Source organism: Oreochromis niloticus, linkage group LG1, assembly GCF_001858045.2.
Source record: "Oreochromis niloticus isolate F11D_XX linkage group LG1, O_niloticus_UMD_NMBU, whole genome shotgun sequence".
NCBI lineage: Eukaryota > Metazoa > Chordata > Actinopteri > Cichliformes > Cichlidae > Oreochromis > Oreochromis niloticus.
Genome location: NC_031965.2, coordinates 38,918,331 through 38,937,529, shown reverse-complemented (window position 1 = coordinate 38,937,529; position 19,199 = coordinate 38,918,331). Strand labels below are relative to the sequence as shown.

General features: G+C 46.5%; 2 protein-coding genes and 1 long non-coding RNA gene across 6 annotated transcripts; 1 reads left to right on the top strand and 2 right to left on the bottom strand.

Moving 5' to 3' along the window:
* Nucleotides 1-1,347: 1,347 nt before the first annotated feature.
* On the top strand, nt 1,348-10,052 carry zgc:158785 (E3 ubiquitin-protein ligase MARCH3). Of its 2 annotated transcripts, XM_005447823.4 has the most exons (6): nt 1,348-3,238; nt 3,324-3,447; nt 4,367-4,567; nt 5,862-6,057; nt 6,945-7,151; nt 8,443-10,052. In XM_005447823.4, the coding sequence occupies exons 3-6, from the start codon at nt 4,383-4,385 to the stop codon at nt 8,599-8,601; spliced, it is 747 nt and encodes a 248-aa protein (XP_005447880.1). In that variant the 5' UTR covers nt 1,348-3,238; nt 3,324-3,447; nt 4,367-4,382; the 3' UTR covers nt 8,602-10,052. The 2 variants fall into 2 exon arrangements, with proteins under 2 accessions (XP_005447880.1, XP_025764302.1); XM_025908517.1 differs by lacking the exons at nt 1,348-3,238; nt 3,324-3,447 and having other exon boundaries at nt 3,738-4,567.
* On the bottom strand, nt 4,435-5,922 carry LOC112847269 (uncharacterized). The gene is made up of 3 exons (XR_003220706.1): nt 5,789-5,922; nt 5,517-5,624; nt 4,435-5,392 (listed from the first exon to the last, which is right to left on the bottom strand). It is a non-coding gene; the product is annotated as an uncharacterized LOC112847269 (long non-coding RNA).
* lmnl3 (lamin L3) lies at nt 9,885-17,891 on the bottom strand. Of its 3 annotated transcripts, none has more exons than XM_025908511.1 (12): nt 17,341-17,891; nt 16,164-16,320; nt 15,338-15,463; nt 15,074-15,244; nt 14,872-14,997; nt 14,518-14,738; nt 14,222-14,441; nt 13,016-13,123; nt 12,785-12,901; nt 12,505-12,615; nt 12,348-12,412; nt 9,885-10,160 (listed from the first exon to the last, which is right to left on the bottom strand). In XM_025908511.1, exons 1-11 carry the CDS (start codon nt 17,748-17,750, stop codon nt 12,377-12,379), a joined length of 1,803 nt encoding a protein of 600 aa, XP_025764296.1. In that variant the 5' UTR covers nt 17,751-17,891; the 3' UTR covers nt 9,885-10,160; nt 12,348-12,376. The 3 variants fall into 3 exon arrangements, with proteins under 3 accessions (XP_025764296.1, XP_003437552.1, XP_005447878.1); XM_003437504.4 differs by having other exon boundaries at nt 12,352-12,412; XM_005447821.3 differs by lacking the exon at nt 12,348-12,412 and having other exon boundaries at nt 17,341-17,890.
* Between the last annotated feature and the right edge of the window lie 1,308 nt (nt 17,892-19,199).

Here is a 19,199-nt window from a genome sequence, read left to right as displayed (position 1 = left end):
AAGAAAGAAAGAAAGGGAGAAAGAAAACAGAGGGGGGGGGGACAGTGAAAGAAGACACTGAGAAAATCACCTGTCACCTGTTAAAAGAAGAAAAGAGCAAACAAACAACAAGAGAACAACACGATACAGAAACAACAACGTAGACGTTTGGTCACCCAGCAACCACGGTGCAGAAGCCACAGAGGGCCGCAGTGACGAGCCCACAGGCCCCGCCAGTAGCCAGTCGCACCAGAGCGGACCGAGCCATGGTCCCAGAGGCCCGAGGGAACCCCACCCCCCATAAGGGGCCCGACACGGCCATGGGTGCCAGGCCCTGCCAACCAGCAGCCGGGAGTGAGACGGGCATGCGCCCGAGTGCCCAGCCCCAAACGCCGAGAACCACCAACTCACTGACGGCTGAGGGCATCAGCCACCGGCAGGTAGTGTGGTGGGTGGAGCTAGGCCTCCACACTTGGAGGGGCCTGAGATGTACCCAGAGAGGTACCCACAGGTTCAACTACAGGAGAGGTGTTAAACATCAGGCCCATGGGCCAGAATAAGCACCTCAGTAATTAAGTTACAGATTTCTGTATCTTATACATTTACTTCCTAAGTTCAAGCCCAAAGAGTCCTGCTGACAGATGTCTTTCTTTACAACAGCAGCAGCTGCATCGCTGTATCATGTAGATACAGTGAGACTGTCTCTTATATTCAGATATCTCAGACATCTGTATACTGACAGAAAGTTTCAGCGGTCCCACATCAGATCACAGCGATGGGGAATAAGTTTGACGCACACTTAGGTTTCTTCACTTGGTTTTCCCAAACATGGATAAATTCATAACAGCCGAGATGTGAAGCAAACAATCAGAGCAGCGATCTCACACCTGCTGATTTCACCAAAACGTTCATCTAAATCTGGAAAAGAACACTGCTGAAGTTTTTGGGGTTTTCACCCATCATAGACGTCTTTCAGTTTTAAAATGTATCCTCTTCACATAGAATAATATAAACATATGTGCATCTGTCACTCACGGCTTTTCCTCTTTATTTTAGTGACCCAGTAGCAGCTCAGTCTTAATCTAAACCTCGTCTATGGCTTCAAATCCAAAGTGTGGATTAATCTGAATTTGGTGAACAACAGGAAATGTGGTTTGTGTGATGTGGAAAAAGAGGAAAACTGTCTTTCGATGAATTTACTTCATTTTTTCTTTCCTGTTTTTAAAGCTAGCAGCCGCTGGGTTGATTTTTATTATGAAATTAGTTTTGATTTGACTCATTTGTGCAAACACCAGTCGGACTGAAGGCGACCGCAGGGCTTTGAAGGTGGTATAAACATGCTGACAGGTTTTTCTTCACAAAACTTCCAAATGGTTCCATTTTATTGGCAATAAAAACAAAGTGAAAAAGTTCAAAGTTCATACAAGAACAAACTGTTATTGTCAAGTACAAATAATCATAAAGGGCCACAGATCTTTGTGATTTACACCAATGAGGCTGTGTCACCGTCATCGTGAGACTCAGGTGTGTTGGATTCATACAAATATAGTATTTTAGTAAAAGCATGATGTGAAGGTTTCCATCTCTGGATTAAAGCAGCATTTGTAACAAACGGTGACCAGCACAGTGCAGCAGATGGAGTCTTTCACATTCATCATCCACACGTGAGCTCAGATAAAAGTCCCGCTGGGAGCAGAGGGAGAGATGTGGGAGGACTTTCTTTGCCTGGCCTCTCTTTCTCCCTCCTTTCCCTTCAGTCCCGCCTGTTATTCATTCCCAGGCTGCTGCTAACAAAGCCCGGAGGAAAAGCACATCACTGGGAATTCCTTCGTGATAATTCCTCTGACAGCAGATGTTAAAACGCACAGGGGGAGACCCACATCCTGTCCCGGCTCCCAGTGTGGCTCGGCTCGTGTTGTGTCTGTCTGGGTCTATTTGTGAACCTTGGTGTGTACTGTGTTAAATGGGGCCGGGGGCCCCTCTCTAATCCTGCTCAGGTCGGCAGCGAGGGGCCGCTCTCCAGTCCATCGATCGCTTTCTTCGCAGGGTCCTTTAACAGCCCTCAGGCATTAATCCAGCATGTACCTCTGTCTGGATCGATAGCAGACAAAAGCCCCACAGGAGGCTGTCTGGATCTGAGTTCTCGATTTACCTGCACGCCCTCATCATCAGGATGAATGCGGCTGCTCTTCCTCACTTCCTGTCATATATCTCCGTCTCCAGGGCCGCATGCTCTGATTATGACCGACGTTTCTAATGATGAGCTCGGTAACCCCTAAACTCTCAGTTTAACTTTTTCTACTCATGGGTCTGAATGATGTCAAGACAGGATATCAAGCCCCGCCCATCTGCTGCTTGAAGCTTCTGTTTCTAAGGGGCCAGCCAATCAGAAGAAAGCTGTCTTAAGGCGGGAGGAGCTGTGAACCATTCATCCAGCAGAGACTGAGAATAAACTCTGAGCAGAACTCGTGGCCTTTGACAGTGATGGCGACGGAGGATGGCGCTGCTGACCATTTTATTCGGAAAAACAAAAGGACTTGTTGGGTTTTAATGCGTGTCTGTTCATTGTCCTGATACTGTAGGATTAGGTTAGTGTTACTTACAGGATTAAAAGCATGAAGGCTGAAATCAGTTCAGTCACACTTCACTTTGGGCCACATGTTAAGTGTTAGCTTGTAGCTTGTAGCTGTGGCTGTTGGCTCTTCATTAGCCATTAGACAGCACCTAATGCCTCGTTTCTACATGACGCACAGTATCCTCAGTATCCTATCTTAATGGTTTGCTTTGTTAAATAAAGGTTGCACTGACTCACTGCGCCATCTTGTGGTACAAACTGGTATTAACTGGAAAGAAGGTGCAGCCCAGCCCTACTTCACATTCAGCTGATATCTCTTCAACAACACAAAGGTTTGGACATGAAGTCACAGCTGATGTGTGTGGATAATGATGAGAAACGACTGGAACCGTGAGAAAAATGAACTCTTAAAAGAACTCTCAGACATTTTTACATTTTACAGTTTTTTCATTTGAGTTTTTCTAAAGTGTAACCTAAACTCTGACTTTAACCTTCTGGATCTGGTGGATGTTTAGTGATTACTGCATGAATCAGAAGAGAGCTATATCACCTCCACAGACAAACACCATCCTGAACGCCACCCCCCAGCATCCCGTCTGCAGCCTCGGCCTCCACCGGCCTGGAGCTGGGAGTCTGGTCTCGCTCCGCTGGCTGCCTAGAAGCCCCCTAACAGGATTAAAGGAGGTACGGCGAGGAGCTGTAACTCAGTCTGATGTGATTTCCATTTGTCTGGCCCGGCCCTTACTTTCCTCTGCGTCTAATCCCTCAGCGTTCTCAGCGGCGTCCGTCAGCCTCTCTAATCTGCTGGACGGCTTTAGGAGGAGAAGCCTCGTCACTCGGACTCTGCCTGATGATAAACACGGAGCTGGTCCTAACGTCGGCTCAGGCTGGAGGTAAGGCTGCTGCTTGACTTGTTGTCATTAAAGCTGCTCGCTGTGTGACGGACTTTGCTCTGCACCAGGTCAGCGTCGTGTTTCATGTGTCTCCGCTCGGGACTGTGAAGAGCGTGAGCTGAACCTCACCTGAACAATAACAATATTTACAGTGGACTAACTCTGGAGTGGAAGCTCAAAAGTAGAATTAAATAAATACCTCAATAAGTAAAAAGCTAAATTTTAAAAAAAAAAATACAGTAAATGGATCTATTTTTCATAAAAATAAAATGAAACAGAACAGAATAACTAGAAGGACAGAATTAAAAAAGCTTGAGAGAAATATTTGTTGTTCTTTAAGACGAAATATTGCTATTTTTTTATTACTAATTTATTCTCAGTGTAAATGTGTTTAAGCACTGACAGGTTATTTAATTTCTTGGACGAAAACTTAAACCTTTAAAGCTTTAATTCACTGATTTTTGGCCACGTGGCGGCAGCAGAGCAAACATAAATAACCGTCACCTTTCTGCTCTGTAACTTTGTGTTTGGTGCTGAGTTCTGGCTAAACGGTGAAAACAGCTGCTGGAAAAGAAATTACAAACCTGCAGGTCAGCAGAACTTCCTTAACGTCTGTGATGCTGACCAATAGGAGCACAGTGCGCTCCTCCATCTTTGACAGTTTCTTTTTTTAAACCTGTCTGTAAATATGAAGGGTTCTGTTACTGGAGTCGGGAGCTCCAGTCCTAATTCTGATGGATGATGTCATATTTTGCAGCTTCCATTCATAATTAATTTAATCCCGGTATAAACAAAACCTGTCAGTCAGTTTGTAACAGACAGCAGATCCACTTGTGTGTCCATATTTTTATTTTTATTTTTATTTATTTATGTCAGGATGTATTTTCATTCCATCTGTTTGTGTGTGTGTGCCTAACAGATGTGACGTGGAGTGAATGGCCCCTCCTACTGCAGGTATGACTGTGGAGGATCCGATGGGCAGGTGGGGGTCCAGTCCTGTGGAGGAGGTCAAGTTAATCCCTGAGCCTGCGCTGGATGAAGAGCTCCACAGCAGCAGCCAGGAAGTGATGTGCTATCACGCAGACACGCCCACTGTGGAGTGTGCAGCCATCACAGACAGGTAAACGGAGCAGGAAGCAAAGAGGCTTAAAGTTCATCACCTCTGTAACGTACGCTCGCCTACTGTTCAGGTTCAGGTTCAGGTTTAGATTTATCAACGTTTGAAATCACCCAGAGTGACGAAGCCTTTCCTGGACACGAAATTACAGCCCGAACCACCAACCCAGTTTAAATTGGTTTTATGGGAGCATCGCACAGACATGGGTACCTGCCAATTAGTGCTTAGTCCAATCACAATCCTCGAATTTTACCAGAACTGGAGCCAGACGGTCTGTTAGCACAGTGACCTCACAGCAGTCATATTATTGGTCACATGACGTCGTTAAAAGGCTCCAAAAGGCTCGAACAGCACAAAGGTCCAGGTGAAGCTAGCAGACAGCTAGTAGCTACAGCCACCTGTCAGTCAAAGAGGCCACGCCCCTAATAATGCAAACTTTAAGGCTTAAAACCATTTAAACAGGTGAGTTATAGAAACATCCTCACCTGTACAGGTGTTATGAGGGAGGAAATGATCCACAGAGACCAAACAGTTTGTGTATCAGGCTGTAAACATGTTTGTTTCTGCTGTAAAGTTCTAACATGGGAGTCTATGGGGCCTGACTCACTGCTGCCTCTGCTGGACGTTAGAGGAACTGCAGTTTCTAAACTATAATTTTAGGCCCTTTATGTTGCCACTTGGATGCACCTTGCAGATATGCTGGTGATGCATTTCACCACTTCCCAAAGGCGCTCCGCTGGACTGAGATCTGATGACGGTGGACGTCAGGGTTCAGGGTACGCGTTTGTGAATCATCCAGCTACACGCAGCCAATAGGAGAGGAGTACACTGTGGATATAAAAGAATGGACATGGTTAACAGCAGTACTCACAGAGGCTGTGTTTCTGAAGGATTCTCGGTTAGTGCCGAGGTGCTCGAAACCTTTTGAGAAGCTATGACCTCGATGACTTACCTCAGAGTCTCCAGTCTTCAGTCAAACAAATGCTTCACCCCTGAATCCTGCATGGTGCAGTTTCCACTCAGATCCAATAACATCACAGTGAGATGACATATAGACTGTCTGCAATGACACATAGTAAAAAACACCATGAAAGAGGTCATGATATATTTTCATTATACATCTGAAGACAAACATGAAAAATATTGTTTAATATTTTTCTTTTTCTTTCCTGTGAGTAAATCTACAAGGCAGGATGAATCCTTTCCTTTATGCAAAGTTTTTACCTTCTGAATGTCACAGTAGAAAACTGCCTTTGCAGACTTCCTGTCGTCTCTGTTCGTGTGTCGCTCTGTGCAGTGAGGAGCAGTTTTGCAGGATCTGCCACGAAGGCCAGGCGTCAGGAGAGCTGCTGTCCCCCTGCGAGTGCTCCGGCAGCCTGGCCTCGGTGCACCGGAGCTGCCTGGAACAGTGGCTCACCGCCTCCGACAGCGGCCACTGCGAGCTCTGCCATCACCAGTTTGTGCTGGAGCGTGTGCCAAAGCCTCTGACTGAGGTAGGCCCATCACCACACTGATGCTCAGGACTCGACTCACAGAGGGTTTTAGCGGTCCAGACTTGTGACCGAGACAGCCACACTTTTTTTGTAGTGTCCTCTCCTCGTGTCACGCTCAGCCTGGAGAGAAACATCTTTGTGAGATGAGACAGATGAATGAGGCTGATTGAAGTTAAAAAAGAAGGATTCACCGGCTTCTGCTGCAGAGCAGACAGAGCAAAGAGTGAAGGCTGGCTCTTTTTCCTGAATGGTGGCGTGTCAGACTCAGTGGGAGGAGTTTGTTGGCTTCACATTGAAGAACCTGTTGCTGTCAGCTCGCTGTCCATAAAGCCACTTAGCCTGAGAGGCAGATTAGACGGTGCTTCTTTGCTGCAGAGGACAGAACAGGAGAGTGGCCTCGGTGCTCTCTGTAGGCGCATTCTTGGCTGGTAATCTGCTGATTAAGCACCGTGTGCTGTGCCAGGCTAAGCTACACACGGAACAGCACAGGCCTGCTGTCAGGCGATGGTGCAGCACTTCCTGTTGGCGATGTACGAATCGAATCCACACAGCATACACAAACACACACACGTTTATTCTGCTTCGATTCAGCTCCAAGTAAAAGCTGAACTGGTTTTGCAGCTACAAAGTCTCCTGTATTATCACGCAGTGAAGAAATAAGATCATTAGTTTAATGTATTTGTTTGACCAGTTTCACTTAGTAAATGCAGGATCACCTAAATGGTTCCCAGAGGATTTTTCCTGTCTTATGTTGGTCTTTACTCCATGTCCTGCTGATATAGGGAATGCAGTAACAGTCAGAACATGAAAACATATCACAGACATTTTACTATTTCATGGAAAACATGAGGCTAATCCACTTCCTGCCTCCTCTTCCCCTTCATCAGTGGTGGTGCTCTCCAGCCATGCAGCAGCAGAGGAGGACGTTGTGCAGCGATGCGGCCTGTTTCCTGTTCATCACGCCGCTCGCGTCGCTGTCGGGCTGGCTGTGTGTTCAAGGAGCCATGGAGCTCTACTACACCAATGGGACGGAGGCCCTGGGACTCCTGGTGCTCACTCTGGCTCTCATCATCATCTATGTGTTCTGGACTGTGGTGAGTTTACAGTCTGTGCTGTTCATCCAGAACATGAACTTATTTTACTAACTCGAATGTAGAAGATTAATGTATAAGACTTGTAGTCTTCCACATGTAGTTACTAAGTAGCAGCTTCTAAAGCTAAAAAGTGACGCAAATACTCAACTTCTGCTCATGTCCCCTTTGGCTCCAAACGTGAGTCATCCCCGTGGACTCCTACAGCAGAAATAGAGGAAAGGTTAAAGAAGGCCCACCCAGCTGCTTTTCAAGCCTTTTGTTTCTCAGGGCCCCTAAACATTAGGAACAGCTGTCTCAAAGGGTTCAAGAGTAAGGATATGGATTCAGAAATGTAAGAATCCACACAGAACTACAGTTCATAATAATGCAAATATATAAATTCTAAAATATATTTGTTGATAAATGTCTGTGAAATCACTATTTGAATAAAAATCTTGGAGACGGCAATTTCAAGTGGTACTGAACACCACTCAGGCTGCATGGGTGGGGAGAGGAAGACCAATGAAGGGAAGCCAACACGGGAGAAATATGCTCTCTCTTTCTAGTCCCTGTCAGGACTCTTGCTGCAGCATTTTGGATCAGCTGAAGGCTTTTCAGGGAGTTTTTAGGACATCCTGATAATAAAGAATTACAGTAGTCCAGCCTGGAAGTAATAAATGCATGAACTAGTTTTTCAGCGTCACTCTGAGACAGGATATTTCTAATTTTAGAGATGTTGCACAAATGGAAGAAAGCAGTCTTACATATTTGTTTAATATGTGCATTGAAGGACATGTCCTGGTCAAAAATGACTCCAAGGTTCCTCACAGTGTTACTGGAGGCCAAGGTAATGCCATCCAGAGTAAGAATCTGCTTAGATACCATATTTCTAAGATTTTCAGGGCCGAGTACAATAACCTCAGTTTGATCTGAATTAAGAAGCAGAAAGTTAGCGGCCATCCAGGTCTTTATGTCTTTAAGAGGCTAATTGAGCCTAATAACATATTAAATGCTATGTTCAGGCTGTCAGCTGTTTAGTATCTACATGGATGCTAAAATCACCCACAATGATTATTTTGTTTGAGCTGAGGACTAAATCAGACAGAAACTCGGAGTGAGGCGGACGATCGATAACAACAAAGAAAACTGGTGTTTGAGTTTTAACGTCTGGGTCTTTGGTTGATTAACAACCTGGAGATGTTTGTTTCAATGTCAGTTTTACGCTTTGGTGCAGTCGTGGAAAGTATATTGCGCTTTCTTTCTGATTTTGTTTCATGTTTAAATTGTCTTCTGCTGGTTTGGTGTTTGCCAGGTTTCTGTGCACTACCACATGCATCTCTTCAAAACCTGGAAGAAGACTGACCAGAGAGTTCGACTGTGGGTTCCTGTGTCAGAACAAACGCCTCCTAACCAGCAGGTGGCGCCCATAAACTTCCTCAGCAAAGCCATCAACAAGGAAACGATGGTGTAGGTGGAAGTCTGCACAGCTCAAAGGACTGAGCTCATGACCCCATGGACTTTTAAACCACACATTTCATTGTTTCTTCCCCCCAAAAAAGAGTCAATGACTCCTTTTATTTTCCTCTGTACTTTTATTATCCTCTCTGTGTTTTGGTGTTGGTGGTAATGGCATAGGGGGGGCACTGGAGCAGATCAAAACTGCTTTGTAGTTAAACGCCCTCCACAAAACTACAGCGGTTAGCCTTGGTATAATGTCCACATCTTCATTGTTAAACAGGTGGCAGGAAACGCTGAACAATGTAAAGTTGCCTTTAACGTCAGCAGAGGCTCCAGCAGTTATTCAGTCCCACAGATTCCCAACTTACATCTTTTAATGGCCACCAGGGGGCGATACCTGTGGTTAGTGGTCAGTCTATGGACTCAGGTACTCATTTCAGGTCACATATAATAAAACAAGTTCATTTTGTAAATTTGTCATTCTAGGAGAGGATTATGCTCATTGGTCAGTGATTACGATGACAACAAATGCTCAGCTGGAGGCTTCAAAACATCCTCAGCCTGTTACGTCTGTGCTCGATAACTATTCGTCTCTGTGAAAGCGGCCTACTTTAGTTTGAGACGTGCTGAATGGATGCATCCCGACTGAAATGCAGGTGATTACACAGAGAAGCAGCTGGAACAGCAGCGCAGCTTTCAGAGTTAGTGAAATAAAAAATTTTTTTTTTTTTTTTTTTTTTTTTTTAAAAAGTGCGTGAGTAAGCACCACGACTCAAGACCATTACAAAATACACGATTAGTGTGGTCGTGCGTGCTCCATCATCCAGGTAAATCCCAGACGGTGGATTCTGTTCATCTGGACGTTTTTAGTGGCAGAAATGTTTCGTCACTCATCCAGGTGACTTCTTCAGTCTCAAGCCCGTTACCATGACAACCACTCCAGTCTAGCCTGTAGATTTAAAGGGGGGGGGGGGTCTACTCCATGATTATGTTTACTAGTATCCGAGTACAGGAATCCATTTCTAACACTGTGTGCAATAAAGAATAAGACAAATACATGATACTAATTATGAGACATTAGCCTTAAAGATAACACTACCCAACAGAATTACCCAAGCTCACACGTCACCAACAACTCCTGAGTCACGACTTTTAAACCAATGTTTGGTCGAACCCACCCAACCTGCAGCCCTACGGCTTTTACCCAGAAGCTGAGTTATGAAAATACCCCAGCACTTTAGGGTGTGGTTCCCCTGCAGGATCTCTGCAGGCTGCTGGAAATAAGCACAAGTTGTATTTGTTTAGAAACTTTTAGCTTTATTTATTACACTTCAACAAAAATTAAAATCAGAGCTCCTGTTGTGAAGCTAGAGCGATGAAACATGAGGGACACTGGTGCTGTAAGGCAGGTGAGATCATCTAATGTCACTGTCCTACTGTAAATACAACTACTGGAGCCAGAAAGCAGCAGTCTGAGGCCCGAGCTGCTCCAGGGTTTTTCATACCGACGTCGAGTTCTGTGGCAGAGAGCAGGCGTCACATCACAGCACAAGTGGTCTCCCTCGAGAAATCCTGAGGGGGACAGAACAGCAGCGTTATCGTCATAATAAAGGTCTGGTTAGTAGAAAGCTCGCAGGAAGCAGAGGGCGGGGTGGAAACCTCTGGATGTCCAGATTAACGATGATTACGGGCTGACGCAAACCTTCAAAGCCAAACTGAGAAGTAAACGTGAGGGCGTGATGTGCAGGGCAGGGTTAATCCTGCTCACCGTACCACAACAGCAGGAGGCCGCCTGCGCTACTGGACACGTTTGTGTTTGGAGTTTCATTTTCGCCGCATGGTTAGCTGTCGCATCTTAAATTCCTCCACAGTTGAGAAACTGATGCTTGTCATTTATATTTATCCCTTTGTAACGCTGTTGATCTCTTACCGATCTTTTTAATCATCGCTGTCTTTCCGTTTTAGATGAAACCTGCCAGGTTAAAATGAGATTTGCTCCATTTTAGCTCCTGTTTCCAAGTCCTCACCTCGGTTAAATAACAGTATTTGCTGTTTAAAACGTGACTGTCGTAAAGCTGAGCGCTCGTGGAGGAAAACTCATTTAAATGTTCCTCTCGTTTACTTAAAAGATCTTTTAGTTTCTTTTAATAATGTCATTAGAGATGCGAGGGCTGCTTATTATTCACACCTGGTTCAAAGAGCAGAGGTAATCCTAAAGTGTTGTTTGACACCATATTATTACTCCTGCTCCACCTGCTGCCCCCATTTCTTCAAATGAAGATGGAAGAAAATTTTCATGCTAGGAGGAACCTCCCCCCCCAAAAAAGAAAAAACCAAACCACGGATCCTCACTGTCAGTTCCTACTCCAGCTCAGTCTGTTATTTTTCACCCGATCTGGTGAAGTGAGTTAACACCCTCCCGACTCGACATTTTACCTGCATCTTTATTCAAAAATGTCTATTGGTCCCTGTGTGCTCGCCATAATCAGCACTGGTGTCTGGTAAAGTCCTGCTTAAAAAAACCCAAGTTAGACTCTTCTCTTCTTAGCAGTTACAGATCTCAAAGTTACCGTTTATCGCTAAGAAAAGCTCGTGGCCAAGCAGCTCACAGCAGTTTTAGACAAACGGCGTTCTCGACATGTTTCAGTCTGGCTTTCGTAGAGCTCATTCTACTGAAACAGCTCGTCGTAGAGTCTGCAGTGACATTTTCATGCAAAACGATGCAGGAAAATGTTTTATTCTGCTAATGTTGGACCGCACGTCGGTATTTGATACGGTTGACCGCCACATTCTGCTCGATAGGCTGAAATATTGGGTCAGTGTATCTGGATCTGCCTCGGACTGTCTGAACGATGCTCATCTGCGGTGGTTTCTAAGTACAGGTCATCCTCCACTTCCCTCGCCTATGGTGTGCCACAGGCAAAACAGTGATTAGTTAATACGAGTGCGACAGGTGGGTGGTGGACGGACTTCTCAGATGCAAAGTTTTCAGATTACGATGCGTTTGTGCGAGGAGCTCCGCTTGAAGCAGGTCGCTTCTCTTCTTTCTGTTCGCTTTTACAGAGCACCCAGAAAGTTCTCCCAGCACGTCACCGTCACGTCACGGCCGTTTTGGAATACATTCACTTTTAATCTCATGTGTTTTTCTTTATTTTTGCTTTTATCACTTCGCCATACTGTGTGTAGAATTTTGAGGTGAAAAATGAATTTAATCCATTTAGGAATAATGATGTAACACGACAGAATGTGGAATAACTGGACTAGCGTGCAGTGAAGCGCAGGGAATACTTTCTGGAGGTACTGCAGGTCCTCGTGGACGTGTCGACTGTAGCTCTACTCTGAGTCCTCACCATCTGTAAGGATGAGCCCAGACATCCTTCAGACGATGCTCCACTCTCTTCCACAAAGACCAGGACAGCATCCACATCTCTGCAGACACTGCACACAGCTGTGTCAGCTTTGCCCTCATTCAGGAAAAAGTCATTCCAACCTGTAGTGGGGGCTCCACCCTTTCTCTGCAGAGAACCATGGCCTCAGATTTGGAGGCGTTAATTCTCTCCTGAGCCACAAACTGTGACGGCCTCCAGCTTGCTCAAACTACACTTTGAGTTTACTTGATGAGTGAGCTGGAGCTGCACTTTCATCAGCAGAGTAACTGGGCCGCGTGATGGATGAGTGAAACAAGCCATGCATCTGGTTATGGGAGCAGGCGACAGCAGGCGAGGCAAGCGGAAAAGCTGAAGCTACTTTACCCCTCACCTACCGTCCAGGCCGAGTGTGGACCGCACTCACGACACCGAACAACACTTCTTTTTTCGCTTTGGCTGCAGTGCAGGCAGGAAAACAAAAGCAGACATGAGGTCTGAGGTCCTGCACGCTGTTCTTTTCTGCTTGAACATTTCCCCCCTGAGGTTACCTGTCTCTGAAAGCGCTGCATTTCACTGCCCGTGACAAACTCCTCATCAAACTCCAGCCCAGTGTCGTCTTCACCCCCACCCAGCATGCACAGCCTGCGCTCGGCCACTTCCTGTTTAAATAAAATCACAGTAATACAAACATATTCTATACTGTTGTGGAAGGTGCCACACCCAATCACCTAAAAGTTTCAGAGTTAAATAAAGTGTTCACGTTACAAAGCATTACTTTCAGGTTTATTGTAGAGGTGCATTCTGGGAGGTGTGGTTTATTTCCTCTACCTCGTGGCTGGAGTTCAGGAGGATCACCCTGACATCAGTGATGACCCCCCAGCTCCTGTGGCCCTGCAGAACCAGGTCACTGGGGTCAGCCTCCACCTCGGCGCCTGCTGCCCAGATCTGACAGGTAACGCACACAAACCGAACACACACGGACACACACACGATTTATTTGCATTTACAGTGATTACCAGTGGTGGTCAATAAGTCTTCCTACAGTGTTAAAGGACTCACGGTGAGTGTCTGCCCACCAGCCAGGACGCAGGAGGCGGGAATGTGAAAGGTGATGTCTCCAGCACCGGGGTACACCCGCCGCACCACCCACCCACCCAGAGACTGCTCCTGGAAACAAATGAGAAACAAATTAAAAAGTCATCATCTCGACCCTAAAATGGATTTTCTCAAACTGCAGAGCACGCCGTTTTGACCCTATAGGAATTTAAAAAAAAAAAAAAAAAAAAAAAAAAAAAAAAAAAAACACCCCCCCCCCCCCCCCACACACACACACACACACACAACAAAAAACAACAAAAAAAAAAAAAACACCCCAAACAAAACACACACCAGCCTGGTGGGTTGCCTAGCAACATTGTTTCCACATATTTTACATGAAGGCTGCTCTAACATGAGCTAGCTTAATGTCCTGAGATCTAATTATATACATACACACATATGTGTACACACACACACACACACACTATTAAATCTACTTAAAGATGAATTACTGCAGTGCTGAATGGGTCAGGGTGGGATGTGGAGCCGGGTCAGAGCTGGGTCAGCGAGCGATAGCGCATGGAGAACACAGGCGGGTTGCTGGCTCTGTGTGATATTGACTTTATTGTTGTTCATGTAACAGTTTTTCCTCCCAGTAATGGAAAGTTACACAAAATCGTTAACAGCAGTGTGCAGGTCATCTGAAACAGACACCGCTCCACTGAGAGCGCCACATCAGAGGGATTCATGTTTCTGACCCGAGCTGGTCGTGCATCCCTACACAATTAAACCCACAGGCATGAAAACATGCAGCCAAGGCAGAAGCAGCAAAACCTGCAGTTCCTCCAACATCCAGCAGAGGCAGCAGTGAGTCAGTCCCCATAGATGTTAAAACTTTCCAGCAGAAACAAACATGCTTACAGCCTGATACACAAACTGCTCTTACATTTCCCCTGTGGTAACATCTGTATGGGGGAAGAATATTTTATTTTTAAACAGCAATACTAAAGTTTGTATTATTGTGACACAGGCAGCTGTAGCTGCTAGCTGTCTGCTAGGCTTCACCTCAGCAGTCCCTGAACTGGACCTCTGGGTCGTGTTTCTGCTGCTTTTTAATGAAATCATGTGACCAATAACGCATGTTCTGCATCCAATACCATCTTCAATACCAGGCTGTCAAACATCCTCCACCTTGACCCCGAGGCTTTACAACCCGTACAGACTTACTTTCTCTGAGTTGTTCTTCAGTCGAACATATTTTCCATCCACGTCGATCTCTGCCACGCTCACGGCGCCGCGCTCCATCGAACGACTGGACATTTTGTAGGCGGGCGAGCTCCCGGACTCGCCTTCGTACTTCCGTTTCTTCCCTCTGGGCTTTCGGCTGCTGTGCTCGTGCGTTCGAGGTATGGACGTCCGCTGCGAGGGGCTGGGCGACAGCTTAAACCTGACAGGAAACAAAAACCACCATGGGAGCAAAAGTACCTGAGACCCAGGACCCCTCCACTCACAGTCAGCCATACCTCTGCTCCTCCACCTCCAGCATCTTCCTGTAGGCACTGATCTCCATGTCCAGAGCTACCTTCACATCCATCAGGTGCTCGTAGTCCTCCAGCTGACTGAACATCTGGGTTCTCATGTTGAGCAGCTCCTGCTCCTTCTGACTCAGTTTGTGGTGCCAGACTTCCCGCTCCTTGTCCAGAGTCCTCTCCAGGTCCTGGAAGCGGTTCTCCAGAGAGATTTTCTGACAGAGAGAGGAGGGAACATGAAGACGAAGAGCGTTTCCCTCCACGTCAGAGGCTTTTTCTCATTTTGGTGAAAATACTGCAGGAGATTTGGGAGCTGCACTGATGAGCACAGACCTCCTCCCAACTCACTTCTTTTCTGCACTGCTGCAGCTGCGAGCTGAGGGTCTCCACTCGAACCTTCGTGGCGTCCAGCTCGTCTTTGGTGGCCGAAGCCACGTCGTTCTTCTCCAGCGCATCCTGCTGGGCGTTGTGTAGCTGTCGAGCACAAAGCGGCGTGAAACACATTTTTTAATATTTACATATCAGAAAGTCATCGATGAACAGCTCCAACCTTTGAGCTGAAAACCCGGTCGATCTCTTCTTTGTACTGCTGAAGCTGCGACTCGCTGTCCTGCCGCAGCTGCTGCATCGCCTCAGCCAGTTTGCTTTCGAACTCCCTCCTCTGCCCTGAATCCACCTCCACCAGGCGGCTTTCGTGTCTGCTTCGGATCTCCAGGATCTCCTATTTAAAAAAACAAAAACCCCAAAGAGGTGAAACGGTGACGTAAAGACGCGCCAACCTGAACATGTAGAAACTGGCAGCAGCCCGAGTTACCTGCTCACTGATGTTCTTGTGCAGTTCGAGCTCCTCTTTCAGCGTTTGCGCCTGGTTCTCCGTTTCGACTCGCCTCAGCATCTCAGAGCTCAGCTGGTTCTTGGTTTCTGCCAGTAGAGCCTCCAGCTGGTGACACAGATAAGACGTCCGTCTGATTATCATTGACAGAGAACTCTCAGCGACTCACGAGAACATCAGAGCTGAGGGACTGACTGCACTTAACGTTGGACTATTAGGATTTTCAAATAACGGATTAGTGATAAACCAGGAAGTTTGGGACTACTTTCCTAATTTTCCGACACCTGGTTGCAGGAATGCACTTTAACGTCACTAGATTTATTCTAAAGTTCAGCTGTCTTCACATCACTTCAGACCCCGATGAGCTGGATGACCGCAGACCTGAGCGGGAGCTAGGAGCCGTGCGACCACCACAAACGGTGGCAGGAGAGCAGACAGACAGCCGAAGCCTGCGGGATTTCACTTCTTACCTGCGTACATCGCCATGGTAACTTATGCTGTGAACCCAACCTGCTGCGGGGCAGGTGACGCTCAATCAGCCCAGTTACAGATTCAACAGTAAGTGAAATAATAAGAGTGCTGAATCGGATGAAGCCTGATTGGTGGGCTGAAGCTAACGTACAACCATTCATGTTTCCGATTCTACTTTTCAAGCTAAGCGAGGATTTCCTCACATCCTCTCAGACCGAACGGCGCAGGCTCGTTTTCCTGTCCCTCGCCGCAGGTGAGACATGACGTCTCAGACGAGGATAACTGGTTGGGGCGTTCCACGCACGCTGCACAGTTTAACGGCGGCTGCCCTTCTTACTTGTTCGAGCTGGCTCTGCAGGTCGGCGAGGTTGCCGTTGAGTCTGCGGTTCTCCGACTGCAGTTTGGTGAACTCGGCGTCCTTCAAGCTCAGAGTCTCCTCAGCTCTCCGCAACTGAGCCAGCGCGTTCGTCAGATCGCCCTCCTTCTTCTGGTTCCTGAAAGAGACGCGAGCACAACGTTATCGGTCATGTGATACCAGCTGCTGCCCTCCCACAGCAAAACTCTGTTAAACACTCCCATTAAAACTGGTTTTAATAACAGAAACCATCACAGGATTCACTCAGTCAGGCTCACACTCACACTTTGGAGTTTCAAATGCACAAACTCAGATCCACAGACACTCACAGGCCACGTTTACCTCTTGCTGAAATTAGCCCGACTTTAGATCACCATGATTTTTAATGAAACTGAGCACGCACCTGCTCGTCAGTCTGCTGTCTGCTTACTTTAGAGCCTTTACAGCTGTAACATATAAAAGTGGCTTTAACTGGACTCAAAGCACTCGGTTCACATCAGGGCTGTTTATCTGCTGCCCTGTGGAGGTCTGCAGGGCGAACACTACTGCACACACTGACCTGCGTCTCCATCGGCTTCCAGTTCACCTCTTACTCTCAAAGCGCTTCATAACCTTGCTCCTCCATATTTATCTGATCTTCTCCACACGTGCACTCTGTTCTTCTTCAGCTTTCCTCTCGTCTGTTCCACCTGCTCGCCTGTCTACTGTGGGACTCTTTGGTCGTTCTGCCCCGACACTTTGGGATGCACTTCCACCAGATCTCCGGACTACAAACTCTCTCTGTACTTCCATCTAATCAGAACTGCGTACCCTTCATCACGACTCCGTCTCAGTCTAGTTCTACCTTGTTTAGCTTTCATACTTTTTTTTTTTTAATATTTACCTTGGTACAACAAAATAAAAACATAAGGTAAGGTGACCTTGAGGGTCTTTAAAGGCACATATAAATAAAACGTATTATTATAACAGTGGGCAAAGTTTTTACAACCAGACTGAGGAAAGATTTAATCTCCATGATGAGACAAACACGTTTATGAAGGATCAATAATCAGCATCCATCAACTCCTATAAAATTTTATAAAGGGGGGCGGGGGCGGAGACCATCCTCTAAATCAGACACTTTTTGACTGAAGTCTGGTGTAACGGTGTGCGCTCCTACCTCGCCTGGAGCGTCCTGTGCTCCTCGCACAGATTCCCGTAGTCGATCTGCAGCTGGGCCCTCTCCTGGGCCAGGCCGTCCAGGGACTTCCTGACGTCGGCCAGCTCCTCCTCGTACAGCCTCCGCACGCTGCTCCTGGCCTCCTCCTTCTCCTCCAGCTTCAGCAGCATGTAGGAGCGCTCACTCTCCAGCTCCTGCACCCGCTGGATGTAGTTGGCGAGGCGGTCGTTGAGGCCCCGGAGCTCGTCCTTCTCCTGCATGCGGGACAGGCGGGACGGGCTGGTACTGGAGGCGGACAGGCCGGCCGCCGCGCCGCTTCGCCGGCCGGCGGAGCGGCTGGAGCGGCCGCCGGAGGAGGAGGCGGCCGCCGGGGTGGAGGTGGCCGCGGGGGTACAGATGGGCGAGGCCATGACGGAGGTGCTCACGGTGACAGCTTCACACAGCCGGGGACGCTCCTCGGGACGGCTTTAGTAGCACAGCCGGCCTCACCTGCACGCAATCATTCCTGACGAGCTGACAACGGTACCAGCGCGCGACCGAACCGCGCAGGGTACATCCGGCTAACCTTTCAAAATAAAGTCCTGAGATTTTTTTTTCTCCAACTTTATTTCATCAGAAACTTTAACAACAGGCGTAATACACGTAGTGCAAAATTATAATGCGGAGGAACAGCATGTATAATTAAACAAATAGGACAGAAATATAGATTAAAATGGGAAAATGCGAGGAATACAGTGACTGAATAATTACAAAAATACATTAAAATATTACAAATATTAATGGTTTTTAAATCTTGTTGTGAGAGGAACAAATTGTAGTCACATAGATTATGGATGTGCTGTTTGATTAATGAGCTCAAAAGCATTAGAGTCTTTCTCACTAAAGTCAGTATAACCAAATAAGACGTTTAGGTTAAAAAAAAAAAGTACAAATTTAGTTCGTTTCTGTTAGAGATGAAAGTACCGATATCTTTCCATAAAACCCGAGTAAAGGTACAAGACCAAAATAAATGCGAGCAGGTCTCTGGGAGCTTAATGTGTCTATACCGCTCTTATGTTTTTAAATGAAATCTCCTTCACTTTCTTAGTAAGGAGGAATTTTTGTGGCAAAGACCAAAACCTTTTTCCAGTCAGTGTGAGTCCAGAAAGAAATGGATGGAGAAACAGAGACTCTTGAAAAAGAGTCATTCACACCTTAACAAGAGGAGAAACAAATCTGACCTAAAGGAGACTCTTTCAGGGCGGGACATGGACAGATGTGTGGAGACAGAGGTATTTCTAAACATCATGGACAGAACTGCTTTGGGGATACTGGGATGTTTATATCTGGACAGGAACTCTGAGTAATTGTATAATAAGCCTGCGTTATTGAATAGTTGACTTACAAGACGAATACCATTATTAAACCTGTTTTCAAAGAATAGCAAACTCTTAAGATTTCACAGTGCATTTAAATCTCTTTTACGTCACTGTCCACGTAACCACGTGACCGATTCAAAAAGATTTCCTGAAACACCACAAAGCGTTTCACAGCTCCAGAGTCTCAACTTCTGATCAACAGCTTGCTTCGTGCTGGCTGCAGCTCAGGAGGTGGTTGGTGGTTCGAGCCCTGATGAATATGGACTTTTTTACCATTATTATTACTATAGTTGTTATTATTACGCTGATTGCTTCACAGATGACCAGGTAACTTCTCGTAATATTTTTGTTAGTCGTGCATATGATGAATGTGACAGATCTCAAGCTTGTTGGTTGAAAATAAGCTAAAACACGTGATACAGGAGTTTACTGTGAAGGCGCACATGTACAACTTCCGGTGTTTCATGCGTGTCTGCGTCCAGTTTGACGGAAGTGAGGTTC

Bases quoted from the DNA above. Each gene is read 5' to 3' on its own strand.
- lmnl3 (XM_025908511.1), bottom strand. From the start codon at position 17,750: ATGGCCTCGCCCATCTGTACCCCCGCGGCCACCTCCACCCCGGCGGCC. The intron at 15,245-15,337 runs GTAACTCGGGCT...TTTTTTAAATAG, and splicing joins ACAAGAACATCAGTGAGCAG to GAGATCCTGGAGATCCGAAG. The intron at 12,616-12,784 runs GTAGAGGAAATA...TTATTTAAACAG, and splicing joins TCCTGAACTCCAGCCACGAG to GAAGTGGCCGAGCGCAGGCT.
- zgc:158785 (XM_005447823.4), top strand. From the start codon at position 4,383: ATGGCCCCTCCTACTGCAGGTATGACTGTGGAGGATCCGATGGGCAGG. The intron at 4,568-5,861 runs GTAAACGGAGCA...CGCTCTGTGCAG, and splicing joins TGTGCAGCCATCACAGACAG to TGAGGAGCAGTTTTGCAGGA. The intron at 7,152-8,442 runs GTGAGTTTACAG...GGTGTTTGCCAG, and splicing joins TCTATGTGTTCTGGACTGTG to GTTTCTGTGCACTACCACAT.